A 23694-nucleotide genomic window follows, 5' to 3' on the forward strand; every position below is an offset into this window, starting at 1 on the left:
CAACTCATATGGAAACAGGGTTTGTACAAGCTGACAGTGAGCTGGACAAGTGGATGATCCGTATCGGCAGCAGAAGATGTTGCAAAACACCATGCTGATGACGGCGGGGGACATTTTCAGGCTTTTGTTCGAGCTTTCTATTTAAACAAGTTGTCCGAATGCACCGGCCCAGATAATCCTGTCTGCTGACCGGCGGCTTGACTCTTTCACTTCCTGCTTGGTCGGCTTTTGGAGGCCCCTCCACGCCACACCACCTACCCCGCCCCCTTTACCCACCTGCGCCAAAGAGGCTCTTTAGTCACCGGGGGCCTAACTGGATCTGACACATGTGCCACGGCTCAGTCGCTTCTTGCAGTACTTCATGCGTGTGGACCAGGATTTAGGAGCTTAGATCATACTTGCCAACCTTGGGCGTTGTCGGGGGCGTGGTTAAGAGGGGAAGAGTATATTTACAGCTATCCATCCATCCATTTCCTACAGCTTATTCCCTTTTGGGTCACGGGGGGCGCTGGTGCCTATCTCAGCTACAATCGGGCGGAAGGCGGTGTACACTCTGTACAAGTCGCCACCTCATCGCAGTATGTGTAGAAATCTTTACTTATAATTGAATCACTTCTTTATTTTTCAACAAGTTTTTAGTTATTTTTACATCTTTTTTTCCAAATAGTTCAAGAAAGACCACTACAAATGAGCAATATTTTGCACTTTTATACAATATAATGAATCAGAAACTGATGACAAAATGCTGTATTTTACTTCTTCCGTCCATCCATCCATCCATTTTCTACCGCTTATTCCCTTTCGGGGTCGCGGGGGGCTCTGGCGCCTATCTCAGCTACAATCGGGCGGAAGGCGGGGTACACCCTGGACAAGTCGCCACCTCATCGCAGGGCCAACACAGATAGACAGACAACATTCACACTTTTTTTTTTAACCAAAAATGCTTTGCTTTGATTAGGGGGTACTTGAATTAAAAAAATTTTCACAGGGGGTACATCTCTGAAAAAAGGTTGATAACCACTGCCGTAGATGTTATTATCACATATGCATGTACAGTAGATGGCAGTATTGCTGTTTACGGCAGACAAACTGCTTCACGGTAGACGAAAACGTGACAGCTGTTGTTGTGTGTTGTTACTGTGCTGGGAGGACGTTAATGAAACTGCCTGACAATAAACCCACATAAGAAACCAAGAACTCGCCCTCGATCATTCTACTGTTATAACGTCATTAGGCAGACACGCTGTTTATATTGTGGGAAAGCGGACGTGAAAACAGGCTGTCGACACGTCACTCGGGGCCGCATGGAGGGTGCGTGGCCTCCAGCTCCGTCTGAATTTCGGGATATTTTCGGGAGAAAATTTGTCCCGGGAGGTTTTCGGAAGAGGCGCTGAATTTTGGAAGTCTCCCAGGAAATCCGGCAGGGTTTGCAAGTATGGTTTAGACCAGCAAACATGACTTTCTGCAGGCAGTCCTGTCCTAAAAAGTATTTTTTTTTTTTGCCTCAGGTCCTTAGAAAGAGTAGCACACTCCTGTCCTGTAGAGGATTTTTCATTCAGGTTTTTCTGACCATACCGTAGGGCGCACAGGATCACAAGGCACACTGCCCATGAGCGGGACTAGTCAGCTCTATTCTCATACAAAAGTCACACCGGAATATAAGGTGCATTATAGACCTACTGAAACCCACTACTACTGACCACGCAGTCTGATAGTTTATATATCAATGATGAAATATTAACATTGCAACACATGGCCGGTTCAGTTTACTAAATTACAATTTTGAATTTCGCGCGAAGTATCCTGTTGAAAACGGCGATATTATGACGCGTGCGCGCAACGTCTCGGATTGTAGCGACACATTTTGTTCCAGGACCGTTCCCAGCTATAAGTTGTCTCTTTTCATCACATAATTCCACAGTATTATGGAGATCTATATTGCTGAATCTTTTGAAATTTGTTCAATTAATAATGGAGACGTCAAAGAAGAAAGATGTAGGTGGGAAGCGGTGTATTGCGGCCAAACACAGCCGGTGTTTCCTTGTCTACATTCCCGAAAGATGACGGTGAAGCTTTACTATGGAACAGAGCGGTTAAGCGAACATGGTTCCCTACCACATGGTGAGAAAATGGTGGTGATAAGTCGGCTCTTACCGTAGACATGAGGGGAGAGCTTGCGTCGTTCCTCATGCACCTGTCAAAGAGGCAGCTGCGGACTCTCTTGCCTCCTCCCACCGGCCGCCCCCCACCGTCAGATGTGGCTTCCCTCGGAGACACAGGCGGTCACCACACCCGTGACCACACCCCTTCGACTTTCAGGTTGTACAGGTACGACCATATAATCTCACTAAAACACTAGTAACACAATAAGCAGATAAGGGATTTTCCAGAATTATCCTAGTAAATTTGTCTAATAACATCTGGATCGCTCCCACGGCCGTCTATTTTTTTTTCCCTGGTCCTTCACTCTCACTTTCCTCATCCACAAATCTTTCATCCTCGCTCAAATTAATGGGGAAATCGTCGCTTTCTCGGTCCAAATCGCTCTCACTGCTGGTGGCCATGATTGTAAACAATGTTCAGATGTGAGGAGCTCCACAACCCGTGACGTCACGCGCACATCGTCTGCTACTTCCGGTACAGGCAAGGCTTTTTTATTAGCGACCAAAAGTTGCCAACTTTATCGTCTATGTTCTCTACTAAATCCTTTCAGCAAAAATATGGCAATATCGCAAAATGATCAAGTATGACACATAGAATGGACCTGCTATCCCCGTTTAAATAAGAACATCTCATTTCAGTAGGCCTTTAATATTATCTGATCGTGCAAATACACAAGATATCATCATTGTTGAAAGAATGTAACTGTGAGCAAGTGGCAAACACACCTTTAAAGGATGACATCACAACTTAAGGAAGGCATTCATTGAATGTTTTTACATTCTTAACAATTAGCGTTTTCCTCCGTTTAACCCAGGACCCCACCCCGCCTTTGGTGTGTTTTAAGTCATTGATGGGGGAAGCCAAGGGGTCTGCATGAGGGCCTGTCATAAGCAATCTCTGGCATGAGTCGGGGTCTTGAGCAGCAAACTAATTCAGGCAGTGAAGTCAGAACGCCGGAACGCAGCCACAGAGAGGATTAAGAAGGTTGCTCAAAAAGTAGGTTGGGTGGTCTTTGAAAGATGTAAAAAGTCACATCCACAAAAATAATGTTGCTTTATGTGCCCAAGCAGAATGTTGACATCCCACAGATGTCCATACAAGTTTTATACTTCTCCTGTTGGGCAAAAGTAACCTGTGGGGAGGCGCAGCCGACGGACCGATGGCGGGGCAGGGCACGCTGCAGCCCTGCCCAAGATGGTGGCAAGGAGGCGGAGAGGAGAAGCGGGGCCGCAATCTAATTCAGGTGCGTGGCTCACACACCAGGAAACTATTAACATTTCTCCTGATGCTGCATAAAAGGGGAGAAGGAGGAGGGATCGGGGCGGAAGGAGTTGGAGAGCCTGCAAGAACGGACGAAGAGCGGCAGCAGTGAAAGAGAGAGAACAGCGCACGAGAGACGACGACGCGGCCGGCTGGAAGAGCGACCGAGGAGCGAGCAGCGGAGAGGAGCTGAAAGAGCGATCCGAGCTGCAGAAAAGCTTTATTGAAAAATAAAGAGTCAAACCTGTGCTTAAAAGCGATGTCCTTCCTGGGTGGTCAGTGGAACCCCAGCAGCGACAGGGAAAGTATTCCACAAGACATTTGCTAAAAAGTAATATGTGCCCTGAGAAAAAAATAATTACCTCCCTGACTTGTTGGCTTCACTTTAATGAAGTCAGAGAGGAAAAACAAAACCTCCTTTCTCATGGACATCAAGTACCTGGATGCACCTGTCCACCACTTCACGAGGACAGCTTGGGAATCGCAAAAAAACAAAAAGCAGGCTTCGCTACACAACCTAAATAGTTTCCGCACTATCCATCCGTCTATTATGTAAAGGCCTGTCCATATTAAGGTCACGGGTAAGCTGGATTTCAGGTGGGAAACTCCTCCTCCAAATTTATTTTACCTTCTTTTGAAGGACCCCAAATGGACTTTCTCAAACAAAATAACAAACCTTTGCATTTTCTGTCTTTTAATGCCTCACAATCAAACACTTTTATGTTAAAAAATACTGAACAGATGTTAACCTTATCCCAATAAACATCTGTTCAGTACTTTAACATAAAAGTGAAAATGGGCAAAAACGCCCAAATATAGATGTGCCAAGCTTTTGACATTGTATTAAAAAAAACTTGAGGCTATAGTTGCTGCCACAGGTGCATCAACTAAGTATTGAGCAAAGGCTGTGAATACTTATCTTCATGTAATTTTTGTTTTTTTTTGTATGTTTTAGAAAACGTGTTATTATAGGGTATTGTGTGTAGAATTTTGAGGAGAAACATGAATTTATTCCATTTTGAAATAAGGCTGCAACATAAAATGTGGAAAAAGTGAAGCGCCGTGAATACTTTTTCGGATGTACAGTGCATGAGGATTATGCGTGTAGAATCAGTTGCCGCCATGGAGACACTCATCTCCCTCCACATTTAGGGCATCCTCTGGTGCAACTCGGCTCCAGGGATGTTTGATCTGGACAACACAACCTGAAGATGCGCTGCAGTGTTTATTGGGGCACCACCAGAAAAAATGTTTTTACATTCTGTATTTCCTAAGATTGCCGCCGGGTATATAGTATGCACCTGCCTAGAATTACTGTCGGGTCAAACTCGTTTTGCAAAATAATTAGCGCATGCTTAGCATTACCGCCGGCTCAGGATTAACGCCGGGTCAAACTCGTTTTGCGAAATATAATTTTTATTGGCGCATGTCTAGAATTATGCCGGGTCAAACTCGTTTCGCAAAAAAATTAGCGTATGCCTAGAAATTCCACCGGGTCAAACTTGTCACGTCACGAGTGACACTTCACCTGTCATCATTTTCAAAATTTAGAAGACTGATTTCAATAATTTGAAATCGCATAAAGAGAACAAGATTAAGAGCTATTCAGTAGGATTTAAGGTCCAAGCTATTGAATATGCTAAAAAGAACAGTAAGCAGCTATGTTTTATTAATATACTGTAGCTGCGTGTGTCAAATATGAGTCATTAAATGACTCCCGCCTCCTGGTGGTAGAGGGCGCTAGTGATCCTTCTTGCGACTACTTGGCTGCAGAAGAAGTGACAACAAGCAGCAAGAGAGAGCAGCGATTGTTTATTTTTTCCTCTCGCTTGCACTTTTAACATGGAGGATTACATATCTAAAATAAAACAGTTTTCTAAACTGGACTTTCAATCGAAGCAGGAGGTATTAAAGGAAGATCTCCATCGAGACAGAGAGACTTTTAAAACTGAAAAAAGATAAGGAAGACTTTTTTAAACAAGTTATCGATGCCTTTGATCAGAAGGAGCTGCGCGTGGACTTCATTTATAAGTAAAGGTAAGATAATAATAACGTTTTTTTAAATTAAATGTGCTTTTCATGATTGTGTACTTAGATCACACTCAAATTTATAAGCGCAGGTCTAAATTTACCGCATGCCTTTGGTAAGCGCCGGAGTGAGAAGAGGTTTTAAAATAGTTAGCGCCCCGGTGGCAATTCAAAGAATTGCGGTATTATTATAACTCATCTATTTTGTAACACCGTTAATGTGTGAAGTGTACTTTTGCAGTTATTCCCCATATTTCTACACAAAAAGTCAGATATGTAACATTAATGAGCAGTAGACAATATGAAGTCATTTTTGCTCTCCAACATGTTTTGCTTGATTCACTATTTTCCTGCTACTTCATGTTGTTTATTTTTAGATCAGTTGTGTGTGCGCTACAGAGTGTCAATTGTTCACAACACACTTCCCACACAAAATCGTATTGTGGGACCTAAAATGATTTCCAAAAAATGCTACAATACGGAAATGTCCATTCCTCGCTTCGTTGTTTGTCTCACGAGACGCCGCCGGCATAAATATGCCGTGCAATCTTTCCCGCCAATTATCCCAAGAATTCCCTTCGCTGTAGCGCGTGTGCGTGTGTGTGTGCGTGTGTGTAATTTGCTAAGGCGTAGTGCATGGTTGCACATAACAACAGGTTTTTGCCTTCAACAAACCCAGCAATCCCTCACTCGCAGCTTCCTCCCTCCCTACCTCGCCACAAGTGGTGTTCCACACGACAGTCAGCGAGGGCCAAAAAGAAGTTGGAGCCCGGGCCCTTGCAGCCTGACGGATTTAAAGGCCTACTGAAACCCACTACTACCGACCACACAGTCTGATAGTTTATATATCAATGATGAAATATTAACATTGCAACACATGCCAATACGGCCTTTTTAGTTTACTAAATTGCAATTTTAAATTTCCCGCGGAAGTATCATGCTAAAACGTCACGGTATGATGATGCGTGCACGTGATGTCACGCATTATAGAGGACATTTTGTTCCAGCACCGTTCACAGCTATAAGTCGTCTCTTTTCATCGCATAATTCCACAGTATCCTGGATCTGTGTTGCTGAATCTTTTGCAATTTGCTCAATAAATAATGGAGACGTCAAAGAAGAAAGCTGTAGGTGGGAAGCGGTGTATAGCGGCCGCCTTTATCAACACAAACACAGCCGGTGTTTCATTGTTTACATTCCCGAAAGATGACGGTGATGCTTTACTACGGAACAGAGCGGTCAAGCGAACACGGTTGGATTGGACCACACACACAAAGTACAGTGTATTATGCAGCGATCATTTCGAAAGATCGTGTTTCGAAGAGGGTCCCTTGCAAAAAGGGCAGAGATGGGCATCGCCACCACCCGTCGACTGGTGCTAAAGAAAAGGGCGGGGCCGAGGTTCAGGTTGTACAGGTACGACCATATAATCTCACAATTTAGTTTACTAAATTGCAATTTTAAATTTCACGCGGAAGTATCATGCTAAAACGTCATGGTCTGATGGCGCGTGCATGTGATGTCACGCATTATAGAGGACATTTTGTTCCAGCACCGTTCACAGCTATAAGTCGTCTCTTTTCATCGCATAATTCCACAGTATTCTGGACTTCTGTGTTGCTGGAGCTTTTGCAATTTGTTCCATGAATAATGGAGATGTCAAAGAAGAAAGGTGCAGGTGGGAAGCGGTGTATTGCCGCCGCCTTTATCAACACAAACACAGCCGGTGTTTCATTGTTTACATTCCCGAAAGATGACGGTGAAGCTTTACTATGGAACAGAGCGGTCAAGCGAACACGGTTGGATTGGACCACACACACAAAGTACAGTGTATTATGCAGCGATCATTTCGAAAGATCGTGTTTCGAAGAGGGTCCCTTGCGAAGGGCAGAGATGGGCATCGCGACCACCCGTCGACTGGTGCTGAAGAAAGGTGCGGGGCCGACCTTCAGGTTGTACAGGTACGACCATATAATCTCACTAAAACACTAGTGACACAATAAGCAGATAAGGGATTTTCCAGAATTATCCTAGTAAATTTGTCTAATAACATCTAATTGCTAAGTGGAGAGCCGGAGCCGACGGGCCGACTGCGGGGAAGGGCAAACCGTGGTCCTATTCAAGATGGCGGCCAGGAGGCGGAAGAAGGTGACGGGGCGTGCATGGAGCAACGCCACCATAATCAAAGTCAGGTGCGTGACACACATCGGGTCTCAATCTGTCCATCTCCTCACAGCATTTAAGAGAGGAAAAGGAGGAAGGAGGGAGTGAGAGGGTTGGAGTGAAGAAAGCGGAGCAGAAGCCAAGACAACCAGACGAACGAGACGAGCGAACGATGAGCCCCCGAGGAAGACGGAGTCACCGGCGACCGAATGGCCAGCCGAGACGAGCAGAAGAGGAAGAAGCGCTGGAAATCGGCGCGATCAAATTTGACGCGGAATTGTTTATTGAAATAATAAACGAGAGTCAAACCTGCTCTGAAATGTCCTTCCTGGATGATCCATGCAATCCACGCTACGACGGCGTGGATTGCATGGATCAACGACGAAGTCGTTCAAACTGTATAGTTTTTTTTGTTTTGTTTTTCTAGTCCTTCACTCTAACTTTCCTCATCCACGAAACTTTCATCCTCGCTCAAATTAATGGGGAAATCGTCGCTTTCTCGGTCCGAATAGCTCTCGCTGCTGGTGGCCATGATGGTAAACAATGTTCAGATGTGAGGAGCTCCACAACCCGTGACGTCACGCGCACATCGTCTGCTACTTCCGGTACAGGCAAGGCTTTTTTATTAGCGACCAAAAGTTGCGAACTTTATCGTCGATGTTCTCTACTAAATCCTTTCAGCAAAAATATGGCAATATCGCGAAATGATCAAGTATGACACCGAATGGACCTGCTATCCCCGTTTGAATAAGAAAATCTCATTTCAGTAGGCCTTTAAGGTCCTAAGTGTTTGGGATACATCAATGTCAGAGCCTTTTATTGCTTTGGCTTCTTATTGCTTTTCCCTGCTTGGGGCTGACGGGGCTGAGTCCACTTCTGGGACGCGTTTGTGTTGCAGCGGTCTTGGCAATGGGAGGACAGATGACCCATGAAAGGTCACAAGTTGTTTCAAGTGAACTAATGGCTCAAATCTAGTTTCCTATCACTGGACTTCTAAGGAGAGTCGGCCTCTTTCACACACAAACATCACAGCCTCAACAGGAGATCTGCCATTGATCCACCTGTGCCTTTCATACAGATATGTGAGAGCATGTTCACACAGCACAAACCAAACCATAGTCAGGACTTGGGGTAACATACTGTAGGTGTTAGTCTTCACACACACAATTGGTCTAACATACTGTAGGTGTTAGTCTTCACACACACAATTGGTCTAACATACTGTAGGTGTTAGTCTTCACACACACACAATTGGTGTAATATACTGTAGGTGTTAGTCTTCACACACACACAATTGATCTAATATACTGTAGGTGTTAGTCTTCACACACACAATTGGTCTAATATACTGTAGGTGTTAGTCTTCACACACACAATTAGTGTAACATACTGTAGGTGTTAGTCTTTACACACACACACAATTGGTGTAACATACTGTAGGTGTTAGTCTTCACACACACACAATTAGTGTAACATACTGTAGGTGTTAGTCTTCACACACACACAATTGGTCTAATGTACTGTAGGTGTTAGTCTTCACACACACACACACACAATTGGTGTAATATACTGTAGGTGTTGGTCTTCACACACACACAATTGGTGTAATATACTGTAGGTGTTAGTCTTCACACACACACAATTGGTCTAATGTACTGTAGGTGTTAGTCTTCACACACAATTAGTGTAACATACTGTAGGTGTTAGTCTTTACACACACACACAATTGGTGTAAAATACTGTAGGTGTTAGTCTTCACACACACAATTAGTGTAACATACTGTAGGTGTTAGTCTTTACACACACACACAATTGGTGTAACATACTGTAGGTGTTAGTCTTCACACACACAATTGGTGTAACATACTGTAGGTGTTAGTCTTCACACACACACAATTAGTGTAACATACTGTAGGTGTTAGTCTTCACACACACACAATGGGTCGTATGTACTGTAGGTGTTAGTCTTCACACACACACACAATTGGTGTAATATACTGTAGGTGTTGGTCTTCACACACACACAATTGGTGTAATATACTGTAGGTGTTAGTCTTCACACACACACAATTGGTGTCACATACTGTAGGTGTTAGTCTTCACACACACACAATTGGTCTAATGTACTGTAGGTGTTAGTCTTCACACACACACACACACAATTGGTGTAATATACTGTAGGTGTTAGTATTCACACACACACAATTGGTGTAATATACTGTAGGTGTTAGTCTTCACACATACACACTCACACACACACACACACACACACACACACACACACACACACACACACACACACACAATTGGTGTAATATACTGTAGGTGTTGGTCTTCACACACACACAATTGGTCTAACATACTGTAGGTGTTAGTCTTCACACACACATAATTGGTGTAACATACTGTAGGTGTTAGTCTTCACACACACAAATAGTGTAACATACTGTAGGTGTTAGTCTTCACACACACACAATTTGTATAACATACTGTAGGTGTTAGTCTTCACACACACATAATTGGTGTAACATACTGTAGGTGTTAGTGTTCACACACACACAATTGGTGTAACATACTGTAGGTGTTAGTCTTCACACACACACAGTTGGTCTAATATACTGTAGGTGTTAGTCTTCACACACACTTGGTGTAATATACTGTAGGTGTTAGTCTTCACACACACACACACACACGCACGCACGCGCACACACACACACACACACACACACACACACACACACACACACACACACACACACACACACACACACACACACACACACAAACACACACACTTTCTTTGCCCCAGAGGCTGATACCTCACTTCCCAACACAGCATTTCCTGAAACTGATGACCGCTAGAATGTGCGCTGCGGCCTGACCCGAGGTGAAAGCGGGAAGACGAAGCCGTGACCTTTAAAAACGCATGTAAACACTTGAAAAGCAAAAAGACATCAATGTAGTGTGTAATATACATACTTTGTTGCATGGATGGAAAGAAAACATATCAAGTTTCTACTGGGGGGATCTTTTAGGGAGACGTTTAAGAGCGACCGCAACTGTTCTTCGACGTCCGCCGCAAAGGCCGTGAAGGCTTGGCGGAGCCTGAGAAGAAAAACACAACTTTGATAGGAGAAGGAAAAGTGTGGTTGCCTTGATTATTTGTCTCCTCCAAGCAGGATGGAAAAAGTGGGCAAGAAATATGACAACCAGATGAAGGCTGAACACGCAGCAATGCCTTGTCGGTCAGTAATAGTTGGGGTGTGGGTGTGAGTGTGTGTGTGTGTGTGTGTGTGTGTGTTTGTGTGTGTTAATTTGTGTGTCTGTTTGTGTGTGTGTATATACGTGTTTGTGTGTGTGTTAATTTGTGTGTCTGTTTGTGTGTGTGTATATACGTGTTTGTGTGTGTATATACGTGTTTGTGTGTGTGTTAATTTGCGTGTCTGTTTGTGTGTGTGTGTGTTTGTGTGTTTGTGTGCGTTAATGTGTGTTAATATGTGTGTTAATATGCGTGTCTCTGTGTGTGTGTGGTTTTGTTTTTGCATGTGTATATATGCATGTTAATGTGTGTTAATGTTTGTTTGTGTGTGTGTGTGTATGTGTGTTAATGTGTGGGTTAATGTGTGTGTGTTTTTGAGTAGTGTGTGTGTTTTTGAGTAGTGTGTGTGTTTGTGTGTTAATGTGTGTGTTAATGGGCTTCACGGTGGCAGAGGGGTTAGTGCGTCTGCCTCACAATACGAAGCTCCTGCAGTCCTGGGTTCAAATCCAGGCTCGGGATCTTTCTGTGTGGAGTTTGCATGTTCTCCCCGTGAATGCGTGGGTTCCCTCCGGGTACTCCGGCTTCCTCCCACTTCCAAAGACATGCACCTGGGGATAGGTTGATTGGCCACACTAAATTGGCCCTAGTGTGTGAATGTGAGTGTGAATGTTGTCTGTCTATCTGTGTTGGCCCTGCGATGAGGTGGCGACTTGTCCAGGGTATACCCCGCCTTCCGCCCGATTGTAGCTGAGATAGGCGCCAGCGCCCCACGCGACCCCGAAAGGGAATAAGCGGTAAAAAATGGATGGATGGATGGATAATGTGTGCGTGTGGTTTTGTGTTTGCATGTGTGTACATGTATGTTAATGTGTGTTTGTGTCTGTGTTAATGTGTGTGTCTGTGTGTGTCTGTGTGTGTGTATATACGTGTGTTAATGTGTGTATGTGTTTGTGTGTGTAATGTGTGTTAATGTGTGTGTTAATGTGTGTGGTAATGTGTGTGTTTGTGTGTGGTTTTGTGTTTTCATTTGTATACATGCATGTTAATGTGAGTTAATGTTTGTTAGTGTGTGTTTGTGTGTTAGTGTGTAGTGTGTGTTTGTGTGTTAGTGTGTGTGTTGTTTTGTGTTTGCATGTGTGTATATGTATGTTAATATATGTCTGTGTGTTTTGTGTGTCACGTGTGTTAGTGTGCGTGTATGTGTGTGTGTTAATGTGTGAGTGTGTTTGTGCGTGTGTTTTATTCATGTGTATTTATGTGTGTGTTTGTGTGTAAATGGGAGTTAATGTTTGTGTGTGTTAATGTGTGTACTCTAAGTGTGTGTGTTTGGGTGTGTTAATGTGTGTGTGTGTTTATGTGTGTGTGTGTGTGCATGTGACAGTGTGTATGTACATTGTGTGTGTGTGGTTTTGTGTTTGCATGTGTGTAAATGTATTTTAATGTGTTTGTGTGCGCGTGTGTTTGTGTGTGTTAATCTGTCTTTGTGTGTTAGTGTGCGTGTATGTGTGTGTGTTAATGTGTGAGTGTGTTTGTCTGTGTTAAAGTGTGTTTGTGTGTGTTTAGGTGTTTGTGTGTGTGTTTTATTTGTGTGTGTTTGTGTGTAAATGTGAGTTAATGTTTGTGTGTTAATGTGTGTACTCTAAGTGTGTGTGTTTGGGTGTGTTAATGTGTGTGTGTGTTTATGTGTGTGTATGTGTGTGTGTGTGTGCATGTGACAGTGTGTATGTACAGTGTATGCACATTGTGTGTGTGTGGTTTTGTGTTCGCATGTGTGTAAATGTATTTTAATGTGTTTGTGTGCGTGTGTGTTTGTGTGTGTTAATCTGTCTTTGTGCCAACAAGGACATTTCCACTTAATCCAAACACTACACTGAACATATTCTCACTGGCTGTGGAAACGAGAGCAAAAAAATTATGAAATGTTGAAAGAAAAATAAAAAGTTGTGGCGAGGAGGCCCAGGGAGGAGTGGTGTTGCAACAGCGCCTTCCGCTGGTCGCAGAGAGAACTGCCTGAGAGGAGTTTCATCAACTTCATGAAAATGTGTCTGAATATTTTAAAAAAACATTCTGATGATTTACACTTTTAAATTTGTAATAATTATGTTTATAACCTGGTATTACTTACTCATATGATTTTTAAATAACTTCATAAAGTGACAAATACATGTAATTGTATTGTTTGAATGTCATATATATATATATATATTTTTAAAATGTTTTACCTAAATAGTCATCAGTTATCATGTGTTTATCAATTATATAAACAGTAAACATAATGTATTTATGGTTTATCGGTTTCCTAATAGTTATACTGTTCCTCAAAACAAGCTCCATTATCAAAATGTATAAGAACAGCACAAGAAAGTAAAACTGTCTTCATTGTGTTATTTTTCAAATAGGACAGGACACACAAAACGTAAATAAACCAGTCTTTTGTAAGATATTTGATGTTCGAACTCATAAACTTTGTTTTTTTTTTGCAAATAATAATTAACTTAGAATTTCATGACTGCAACACGTGCCAAAGTAGTTGGGAAAGGGCATGTTCACCACTGTGTTACATCACCTTTTCTTTTAACAACACTCAATAAACGTTTGGGAACTGAGGAAACTAATTGTTGAAGCTTTGAAAGTGGAATTCTTTCCCATTCTTGTTTTATGTAGAGCTTCAGTCGTTCAACAGTCTGGGGTCTCCGCTCTCGTATTTTACGCTTCATAATGCGCCACACATTTTCGATTGGAGACAGGTCTGGACTGCAGTAGGGGCCAGGAAAGTACCCGCACTCTTTTACTACGAAGCTGAATTTAAAGCTGAATGTATTATTAACATTACTATTAATAATATTATTACCATCATAACTGCTATTATCCTCATCATTATTACTGTTGTTGGTGCTATAGACTCAATTTGCTTCAAAAAAGATCATTCTTTTTGTTGTAAATCTGATACATTTTATTATTTTTTTATCTTAAATCAAAATATTGTTTTGAATGCACCTTATAATTGGCAAACATTACAGTTTTAATACCTAACCCTGATCATAAAAAAAAAAAACAGTAGTGTAGTTTGAACAAAAACATTGACTTCTATAGTAAAATAAATACAAAATATATTTCAATTAAATGGAGCAAACTATTGCATTGTTTAAAAGGAAAATATTTTTAGACAGAAGTTGATTAAAATGTTCTTGTTGGTTGTATAGTTTTAAATTGTAAATAAATTTAAAAAATCACATTTACAGCTATATTTATTCATTTATTATTAGTGTCTGTACTATAGAGGTGACACACTAGTGGTCCGCCATATAATCAACTATTTAAATATTCATACACAGTGTTACTGTTCAAACTGTGAATGTTAGTGGCCAAAAATATTAAAAATACTTGTAAAAAAATATAACTTTTCCTTATTTTCAATAAATACTTAAGCTTACTATGCTATTGTTACTTAATGAATACTTAGCTCGACTACACTACTGTACCTTTGTGTTGTCATTATGGTGGCACTTAATGAATACTTAGGTCTACAATACTACTGTATTTACTGTTGTCATTATGGTGGTAGTTGATGCATACTTAGGTCTACTACACTACTGTATTTTTATAGTGGTACTTAATGAATACTTAGGTCTACAACACTACTGTACTTTAATGATCATTATGGTGGTACTTAATGAATACTTAGGTCTACTATACTACTGTATATTAATGTTGTCATTATGGTGGTACTTAATGAATACTTAGGTTTACTACACTACTGTATTTAATGTTGTCATTATGGTGGTACTTAATGAATACTTAGGTATACTACACTACTGTATATTATTGGTGGTCATTATTAATTATTAAATGAATACTTAGGTCTACTACACTACTGTATTTTAATGTTGTCATTATGGTGGTATTTAATGAATACTTAGGTCTACTACACTGCTGTATTTAATGTTGTCATTATGGTGGTACTTAATGAATACTTAGGTCTACTACACGACTGTATTTTTATAGTGGTACATATTGAATACTTAGGTATACTACACTACTGTATATTATTGGTGGTCATTATTAATTATTAAATCAATCAATAAATCAATGTTTACTTATATAGCCCTAAATCACTAGTGTCTCAAAGGGCTGCACAAACCACCACGATATCCTCGGTAGGCCCACATAAGGGCAAGGAAAACTCACACCCAGTGGGACATCGGTGACAATAATGACCCAGTGGGACGTCGGTGACAATGATGACTATGAGAACAAATGAATACTTAGGTCTACTACACTACTGTATTTTAATGTTGTCATTATGGTGGTACTTAATGAATACTTAGGTCTACTACACTACTGTATTTAATGTTGTCATTATGGTGGTACTTAATGAATACTTAGGTCTACTACACTACTTTACTTATTGTTGTCATGGTGGTACTTAATGAATATTTAGGTCTACTACACTACTGTAATTAATGTCATTATGGTGGCACTTAATGAATACTTGGGTCTACTACTCTAATGTATATTAATGGTGGTCATTAAGTATTAAATGAATACTTAGGTCTACTACAGGACTGTATTTTAATGTTTTTTCATTATGGTGGTACTTAATGAATATGTAGGTCTACTATACTACTGTATTTTAATGTTGTCATTATGGTGGTACTTAATGAATACTTAGGTCTACTACACTACTGTATATTATTGGGGGTCATTATTAATTATTAAATGAATACTTAGGTCTACTACACTACTGCATTTAATGTCATCATGGTGGTACTTGATGAATACTTAGGTCTACTACACTACTGTATTTAATGTTGTCATTATGGTGGTACTTAATGAATACTTAGGTCTACTACACTACTGTATTTATTGTTGTCATTATGGTTGTACTTAATGAATACTTAGGTCTACTACATTACTGTATTAAATGTCATCATGGTGGTACTTAATGAATACCTAGGTCTACTACGCTACTGTATATTAATGGTGGTACTTGGTGATTAAAGTCTTCACACCACTCTGCTAAAGGCTACATTTACCTAATATGAACACACAATTGAAAATGATGTATTTTGATTATCGAACAATTAATTTTAAATAATTGTATCGCAATTAAGACCATTTGAAGCAATTATAAATAATTACCTATAGTAATTTTTATGCGAGCAAACCTTATAGAATGGCAGAACTGAAAAATTTCCTGAAGTTGACAAAACGTTTTTGTTGTTGCGACATGTCATGCTGGTCATGTGACGTCTAACCCCCTCACCGCCTCGCCAGCCTCCACACGTCTCCGACTGACAGCGAATGGAATAAAAAAATTCCATAAAAACTACAGGAGTCCTCTGAAGGACACTGTTTGCCACACACACACACACACACACACACACACACACACACAAAATATATATATACCATATTTCCTTGAATTGCCGCCGGGTATTTAGTATGCGCCTGCCTAGAATTACTGCTCGTTTCGCAAAATAATTAGCGCATGCTTAGCATTACTGCCGGCTCAGGATTAACACAGAGTCGAACTCGTTTCGCAAAATATTATTTTTATTAGCGCATATCTAGAATTTTCGCCAGGTCAAACTCGTCCATCACGAGTGACACTTCACCTGTCATCATTTTCAAAATGGAAGAGGCTGATTTCAATCATTTGAAATCGCATAAAGGGAAGAAGATTAAGAGCTATTCAGTAGGATCCAAGCTATTGAATATGCTAAAAAGAACAATAAGCAGCTATGTTTTATTGATATACCGTAGCTGCGTGTGTCAAATATGAGTCATTAAATGACTCCCGCCTCCTGGTGGTAGAGGGCGCTAGTGATCCTTCTTGCGACTACTCGGCTGCAGAAGAAGCGACAACAAGCAGCAAGAGTGAGCAGCGATCGTTTATTTTTCCTCTCGCTTGTACTTTTAACATGGAGGATTGCATATCTAAAATGAAACAGTTTTCTAAATCGGACTTTCAATCGAAGCAGGAGGTAATAAAGGAAGATCTCCATCGAGACTTTTCAAAATGAGGAAAGATAAGGAAGACTTCTCTAAACAAGTTATCGATGCTTTCGATCAGAAGGAGCTGCGCATGGACTTCATTTATAAGTAAAGGTAAGACCATAATAAGGTTTTTTTTAATTAAATGTACTTGTCATGATGGTATCCTTACATCACACTCAAATGTATAAGCGCAGGCCTAAATTTACCGCATGCCTTTGGTAAGTGCTGGAGTGAGAAGAGCTTTTAAATTAATTAGCGCCCCGGCGGCAATTCAAGGAATATACAATGACATGAAAGACGTGTCCTTTCAGCACGAGGGGAGACTTTATTTGGGCACTTATTAGTCCCGTTTGCCGCTGGTGCCGAACCACGGGGGGGCCAGGGCGGGGGTCCTCTCATTAGCAAGTGTCGCCCCTTTTAACGGCAGCCTGGGGAGGAAGCATGTCTTCTCCCAAGATGGCATGGACTGTGTCTCAGGAGGACTATTGATTTGCAGTCACTACTTCAAAGAAGATAGCAGAAGTCACAACTCCTTACATTCCTGAAAGTTTCTTCTCCTTCAGAGCGGGAACTCCTTTTATTTGGTCTAGGTTGGACCCAGGTCAGATCTTACTAGTCCACTTTTATATCCCAGATTTAATCCTTCTATTGGAGCCAAGAACCAAGGTCATATAGTTCTACAAGGCACAATCATCACTAACTTCCTTTGAAGTTCTCTTTTATTTGCGGAGGAAGAACCCTATGGATTTTGAAGGTCAAATCACACAAAACTGCTGACATGGAAAAGTTCAACAGAGGCCATTTTCAACAGACTTCCTTCCAAGTGTCACCGGCTCTCGTTTTTATCTGTTCTGTCAGACTGCAGGGGTCAGCAACCCGCGGCTCCGGAGTCGCATGCGGCTCTTTGATCACTCTGATGTGGCTCAGCTGCATTCATGCCGACTTCCTCCATCTTTCTGAGTGGTTTCCGGATTTCATTGCCTCTCCCAGAAATCTCCTGGGGCAAAAGTTCTCCGATTTTCACCAAGACATCTATAAAGAGAGTGTGTCATGTTTGTTGGTTGGTTGGTTGGTTGGTTGGTTGGATGGATGGATGGATGGATGGATGGATGGATGGATGGATGGATGGATGGATGGATGGATGGATGGATGGATGGATGGATGGATGGATGGATAGATCTTTATTTATCTATCATGACACACTCTATTGATGTCCTCTGGAACACGTCGTCGCGTCCGCTTTTATACCATGTTATCAGCGTGCCGGCAGGTAACGTATTGTGTGCGGTCGCTGTTATGTCACGTCAGTGACTTCAAGGCATACTTGGTCAACAGCCATACAGGTTACACTGTATTTTAATGTTTTTTCATTATGGTGGTACTTAATGAATATGTAGGTCTACTATACTACTGTATTTTAATGTTGTCATTATGGTGGTACTTAATGAATACTTAGGTCTACTACACTACTGTATATTATTGGGGGTCATTATTAATTATTAAATGAATACTTAGGTCTACTACACTACTGCATTTAATGTCATCATGGTGGTACTTGATGAATACTTAGGTCTACTACACTACTGTATTTAATGTTGTCATTATGGTGGTACTTAATGAATACTTAGGTCTACTACACTACTGTATTTACTGAAATTATAACTAATATTGATACTGTTGTTGATAATATTCATTTTTGTTTCATTACTTTTGGTTTGTTCTGTGTCGTGTTTGTGTCTCCTCTCAATTGCTCTGTTTATTGCAGTTCTGAGTGTTGCTGGGTCAGGTTTGGTTTTGGAATTGGATTGTTATGGTATTGCTGTGTAGTGGTTTGTTGGATTTATTAAAAAAACAAACAAACAAAAAACGATAAAAAAAAAAAAAAAAGGAGAATTGATTCTGAATCGCACAATGTATTCGAATCGATTTTTTGCCACACCCCCCGATTGTAGCTGAGATAGGCGCCAGCGCCCCCCGTGACCCCAAAAAGGGAATAAGCGGTAGAAAATGGATGGATGGATGGATGGATATATATATATATATATATATATATATATATATATATATATATATATATATATATATATATGTATATACACACACATACACACACATGTATATATACTTATATATATATATGTGTGTGTATATATATATATATATATATATATATATATATATATATACACACACACACATGTACAGTACATATACATATATATATGTACATATATACATATATATATACTATATGTACACTTACAGTAAATGTATATATATATATATATGTGTGTGAATTATATTTATATAGCGCTTTTTCTTTAGTGACTCAAAGCACTTTACATAGTGAAACCCAATATCTAAGTTACAATAAAACCAGTGTGGGTGGCACTGGAAGCAGGTGGGTAAAGTGATTTGCCCAAGGACACAACGGCAGTGACTAGGTTGGCAGAAGCGGGAATTGAACCTGCAACCCTCAAGTTGCTGGCACGGCCACTCTACCAACTGAGCTAAACCGACCTGTGTATATATATATATATACATATATATATATACACATATGTTCACACATATATATGTATATATGTACATATACGCATATAGATACATACATATATGTATATATGTACATATTTATCAGGGGTTGGCAACCCGCGGCTCCGGAGCCACATGCGGCTCTTTGATCGCTCTGGTGTGGCTCAGCCGTTAACTTGCCGACTTTCCCGAAATTACCGGGAGGTTTCTGACCTCAATGCCTTTCCCTAAAATTGTCTGAGATATGCGTACTGCGATTTTCACACGGACAGCAACATTGAGGGCGGGCCGTGATGGCAAAACCCATAACATCTTCTAATACATGCAGTTGTGCCCACAAATTGTGTGAAACCTCTATTACAATCCTCAAGCGATTGCAAGGCATACTTGTTCAACAGCCATACAGGTTACACTGAGGGTTGTGATATAAACAACTTTAACACTCTTACTAATATGCGCCACACTGTGAACCCACACGAAACAAGAATGACAAACACATTTCGGGAGAACATCCGCACTGTAACACAACATAAACACAACGTAATTAATGCCCAGAATCGCACGCATCTCTAACTCTTCCAAGCTACATTTTACACTCCCTCTACCACCAAACCCCCTCCACCCCCAAACCCCTGCCCACCTCAACCGACGCACGTATAATGTAGCCCAGAAGAGTTAAGGATGGATGAGATTCTGGGTATTTGTTCTGTTGTGTTTATGTTGTGTTACGGTGCGGATGTTCTCCCGAAATGTGTTACTAATACGCTCCACACTGTGAGCCCACACCAAACAAGAATGACAAACACATTTTGGGAAAACATCCAATTTTTTTTTTCATAAAGAAATACAATCATGTGTGCTTACGAACTGTATCCCTGCAGACTGTATTGACCTATATTGATACATAATGTATATATTGTGTGTTTTATGTTGATTTAATAATTAAAAAAAATATAAGTATTTATTTTTTTATTTCTTGTGCGCCCTGGTACCAATCGCTCCGCGGCCCAGTACCGGTCCGCGGCCCGGTGGTTGGGGACCACTGGTGCACAAGACACGGTGTACAACATACAGTGATGCAGTGTACAAGACACAGTGTACAAGTCTAGCATGCGGAGGCCACACAGACAAAAAGTCAATTTGTTCAGAGCGGCGCCCGCACAAAAGGCGGCGGTTGCTCGGCACACGGAGAGGCCCCCACTTTCAGGGGACGGGGCCCGTGATGCATGCCTCTCTGCCTCCACTTCCCCCCTGCGGCACTTTCTTTATGGTGTATCTGCAGCCAGTTCAGGGAAAGGGGAAAGTAATTAAGCGCCGCCTGCAGGTGGCCAGCGCTGACTTTTATTGCTCTGAAGACGCACCAGGAAGAAGAAGAGGAGGAGGCGGTCGGGTCACATGATGTCAGAAGCCCAAAGCTGGTGCCGTGAGAGTCGGGCTCGCAACTTGATGGAATTTTGTTTACGCCCACTTGGAATTATCATTTAAAGCAAACAAAAGTAACCCAAATACTTACAAAAACAGTCATCCCTCGCCACTTTGCCTGGGTGTTACCATTTAGTGGTCAATTGTACGGAATATGTACTGTATTGTGCAATCTACTAATAAAAGTTTCAATCAATCAATCAATCAATCAAACTTTGCAAAAAGAAATCGGCAATTTCACTGTAGTGCAGATTTTTTTTAATGCATATTAAATGTATTTATTAATATTCAAGCATAAAAATGGCTGCATGACCAAAAGAGATAACTACTACAATATGTGGAGAGGCACAGCCGGCAAACAGGGCATGCTGGATGGGGGCAAGGAGGTGGAGAATGCGGCCGAGCGGAGAGGCGGGACGTGCCGGGAGCGATGCCACAATCGAGTTCAGGTGCGTGGATCGCGCACCTACACACAATCAACGAATATCCTCTGGCTGTATAAAAGGGCAGCAGCGGAGGAGGGTGAGGCAGAAGGAGGAGGAGAACCCGCAGCAGTACCTGAAGAGCGAGAGCGACGGAGAGCGAGCTGAAGACAGCGACGACGGGGGCGGCTGAAAGCGACCGAGGAGCGAGCATTAGAGAAGAAGCTGAAAAGCGACCCGGCCGCAGACAAGCTTTGATTTAAAAATAAAGCGAGTCAAACCCGCTCGAAAGCAATGTCCTTCCTTGGTGGTCCTGGGAACCCGCACGAAGGCAAGAGACTGTCACACAGTAGTATTGGCCACGAGAGGAGATCAAAGCAATCAGAGTGTGCTGTTTAGTATCGTGGCCACTGATTGGCTCAGCCTAAAGCAGCATTAATGTACTGGATTAAAGAGTCTGAAGGTGACTATTCATAATGGAAAAATGTTTGATTAATACTTCCTATATTTTGGAAAATAATGTGTCAGGCCAGGGACCAATTACTGTTTATTCCATCCATCTTCTTCCGCTTAGCCGAGGTCGGGTCGCGGGGGCAGCAGCCTAAGCAGGGAAGCCCAGATTTCCCTGACCCCAGCCAATTGGTCCAGCTCTTACTGGGGGATCCCCAGGTGTTCCCAGGCCAGCCGGGAGACATAGTCTTCCCAACGTGTCCTGGGACACGTTGGGAAGACTATGTCTATATAGTATTACAGTGTTTTTTCAGTATTGTATACGTTATCTATATACAACTTTTTGTATATAGATAATATATCTATTAACCCCAATAATATTTGTCAATAGTGTATATATTATCTACAAACCCCATTTCCATATGAGTTGGGAAATTGTGTTGGATGCAAATATAAACGGAATACAATGATTTGCAAATCATTTTCAACCCATATTCAGCTGAATGCACTACAAAGACAACATATTTGATGTTCAAACTGATAAACATTTTTTTTTGTGCAAATAATCATTCACTTTAGAATTTGATGCCAGCAACACATGACAAAGAAGTTGGGAAAGGTGGCAATAAATACTGATAAAGTTAAGGGAATGCTCATCAAACACTTATATGGAACATACCACAGGTGTGCAGGCTAATTGGGAACAGGTGGGTGCCATGATTGGGTATAAAAGCAGCTTCCATGAAATGCTAAGTAATTCACAAACAAAGATGGGTTGAGGGTCACCACTTTGTAAGCAAAGTGTCGAACAGTTTTAGAACAACATTTCTCAACGAGCTATTGCAAGGAATTTAGGGATTTTACCATCTACGGTCCGTAAAATCATCAAAAGGTTCAGAGAATCTGGAGAAATCACTGCACGTAAGCAATCTTATTACAGACTTTTGATCCCTCAGGCGGTACTGCATCAAAAACTGACATCAGTGTGTAAAGGATATCACCACATGGGCTCAGGAACACTTCATAAAACCACTGTCAGTAACTACAGTTGGTCTCTACATCTGTAAGTGCAAGTTAAAACTCTACTATGCAAAGCCAATCCCTTTGACCAACAATATCCTGAAACGCCGCCGGCTTGGCTTGGCCCGAGCTCACTTAAGCTGGACTGATGCAAAGTGGAAAGGTGTTCTGTGGTCTGACGAGTTCACATTTCAAATTATATTTGGAAACAGAGGATGTGGTGTCCTCCAGAACAAAGAGGAAAATAACCATCCAGATTGTTATAGGCGCCAAGTTATCAAAAGCCAGCATCTGTGATGGTATGGGGGTGTATTAGTGCCCAAGGCATGGGTAACTTACACATCTGTGAAGGCACCATTAATGCTGAAAGGTCCATACAGGTTTTGGAGCAACATATGATGTCATCCAAGCAACGTTATCATGGACGCCCCTGCTTATTTCAGCAAGACAAGTGTTACAACAGCGTGGCTTCATAAAAAAAGAGTGCGGGTACTTTTCTGGCCCGCCTGCTATTCAGACCTGTCTCCCATCTAAAATGTGTGGCGCATTATGAAGCGTAAAATACGACAGCGGAGACCCCGGACTGTTGAACGACTGAAGCTCTACATAAAACAAGAATGGAAAAGAATTCCACTTTCAAAGCTTCAACAATTAGTTTCCTCAGTTCCCAAACGTTTATTGAGTGTTGTTAAAAGAAAAGGTGATGTAACACAGTGGTGAACATGCCCTTTCCCAACTACTTTGGCATGTGTTGTAGCCATGAAATTTTGAGTTAATTATTTGCAAAAAAAAATAAAGTTTATGAGTTTGAACATCAAATATGTTGTCTTTGTAGTGTATTCAATTGAAAAATGGTTGAAAATTATTTGCAAATCATTGTATTCCATTTATATTTACATCTAACACATTTTCCCAACTCATATGGAAACGGGGTTTGTATATTCAAGTATTTTTAAAACAGTTAATTACTGC

At 41.3% G+C, this 23694-nt stretch overlaps 1 protein-coding gene across 4 annotated transcripts in view; it reads right to left on the reverse strand.

Annotated features, from left to right (window-relative positions):
• Positions 1–23694, reverse strand: part of kcnq1.2 (potassium voltage-gated channel, KQT-like subfamily, member 1.2) — a 508250-nt gene that overhangs the window by 289176 nt on the left and 195380 nt on the right. Inside the window, exon 16 of one of the 4 annotated variants that reach the window (XM_061916863.1) lies at positions 17198–17905. The exons of the other annotated variants lie outside the window; for them this stretch is intronic. Coding sequence (XP_061772847.1) covers positions 17848–17905 — 58 coding nt within the window. The 3' untranslated portion in view covers positions 17198–17847. Of the gene's footprint in view, positions 1–17197; positions 17906–23694 lie in introns of those variants that run through there. 4 annotated transcript variants of the gene reach the window in all.

The sequence above is a fragment of the Nerophis ophidion genome, linkage group LG12, assembly GCF_033978795.1.
Source record: "Nerophis ophidion isolate RoL-2023_Sa linkage group LG12, RoL_Noph_v1.0, whole genome shotgun sequence".
In the NCBI taxonomy this organism is placed as follows: domain Eukaryota; kingdom Metazoa; phylum Chordata; class Actinopteri; order Syngnathiformes; family Syngnathidae; genus Nerophis; species Nerophis ophidion.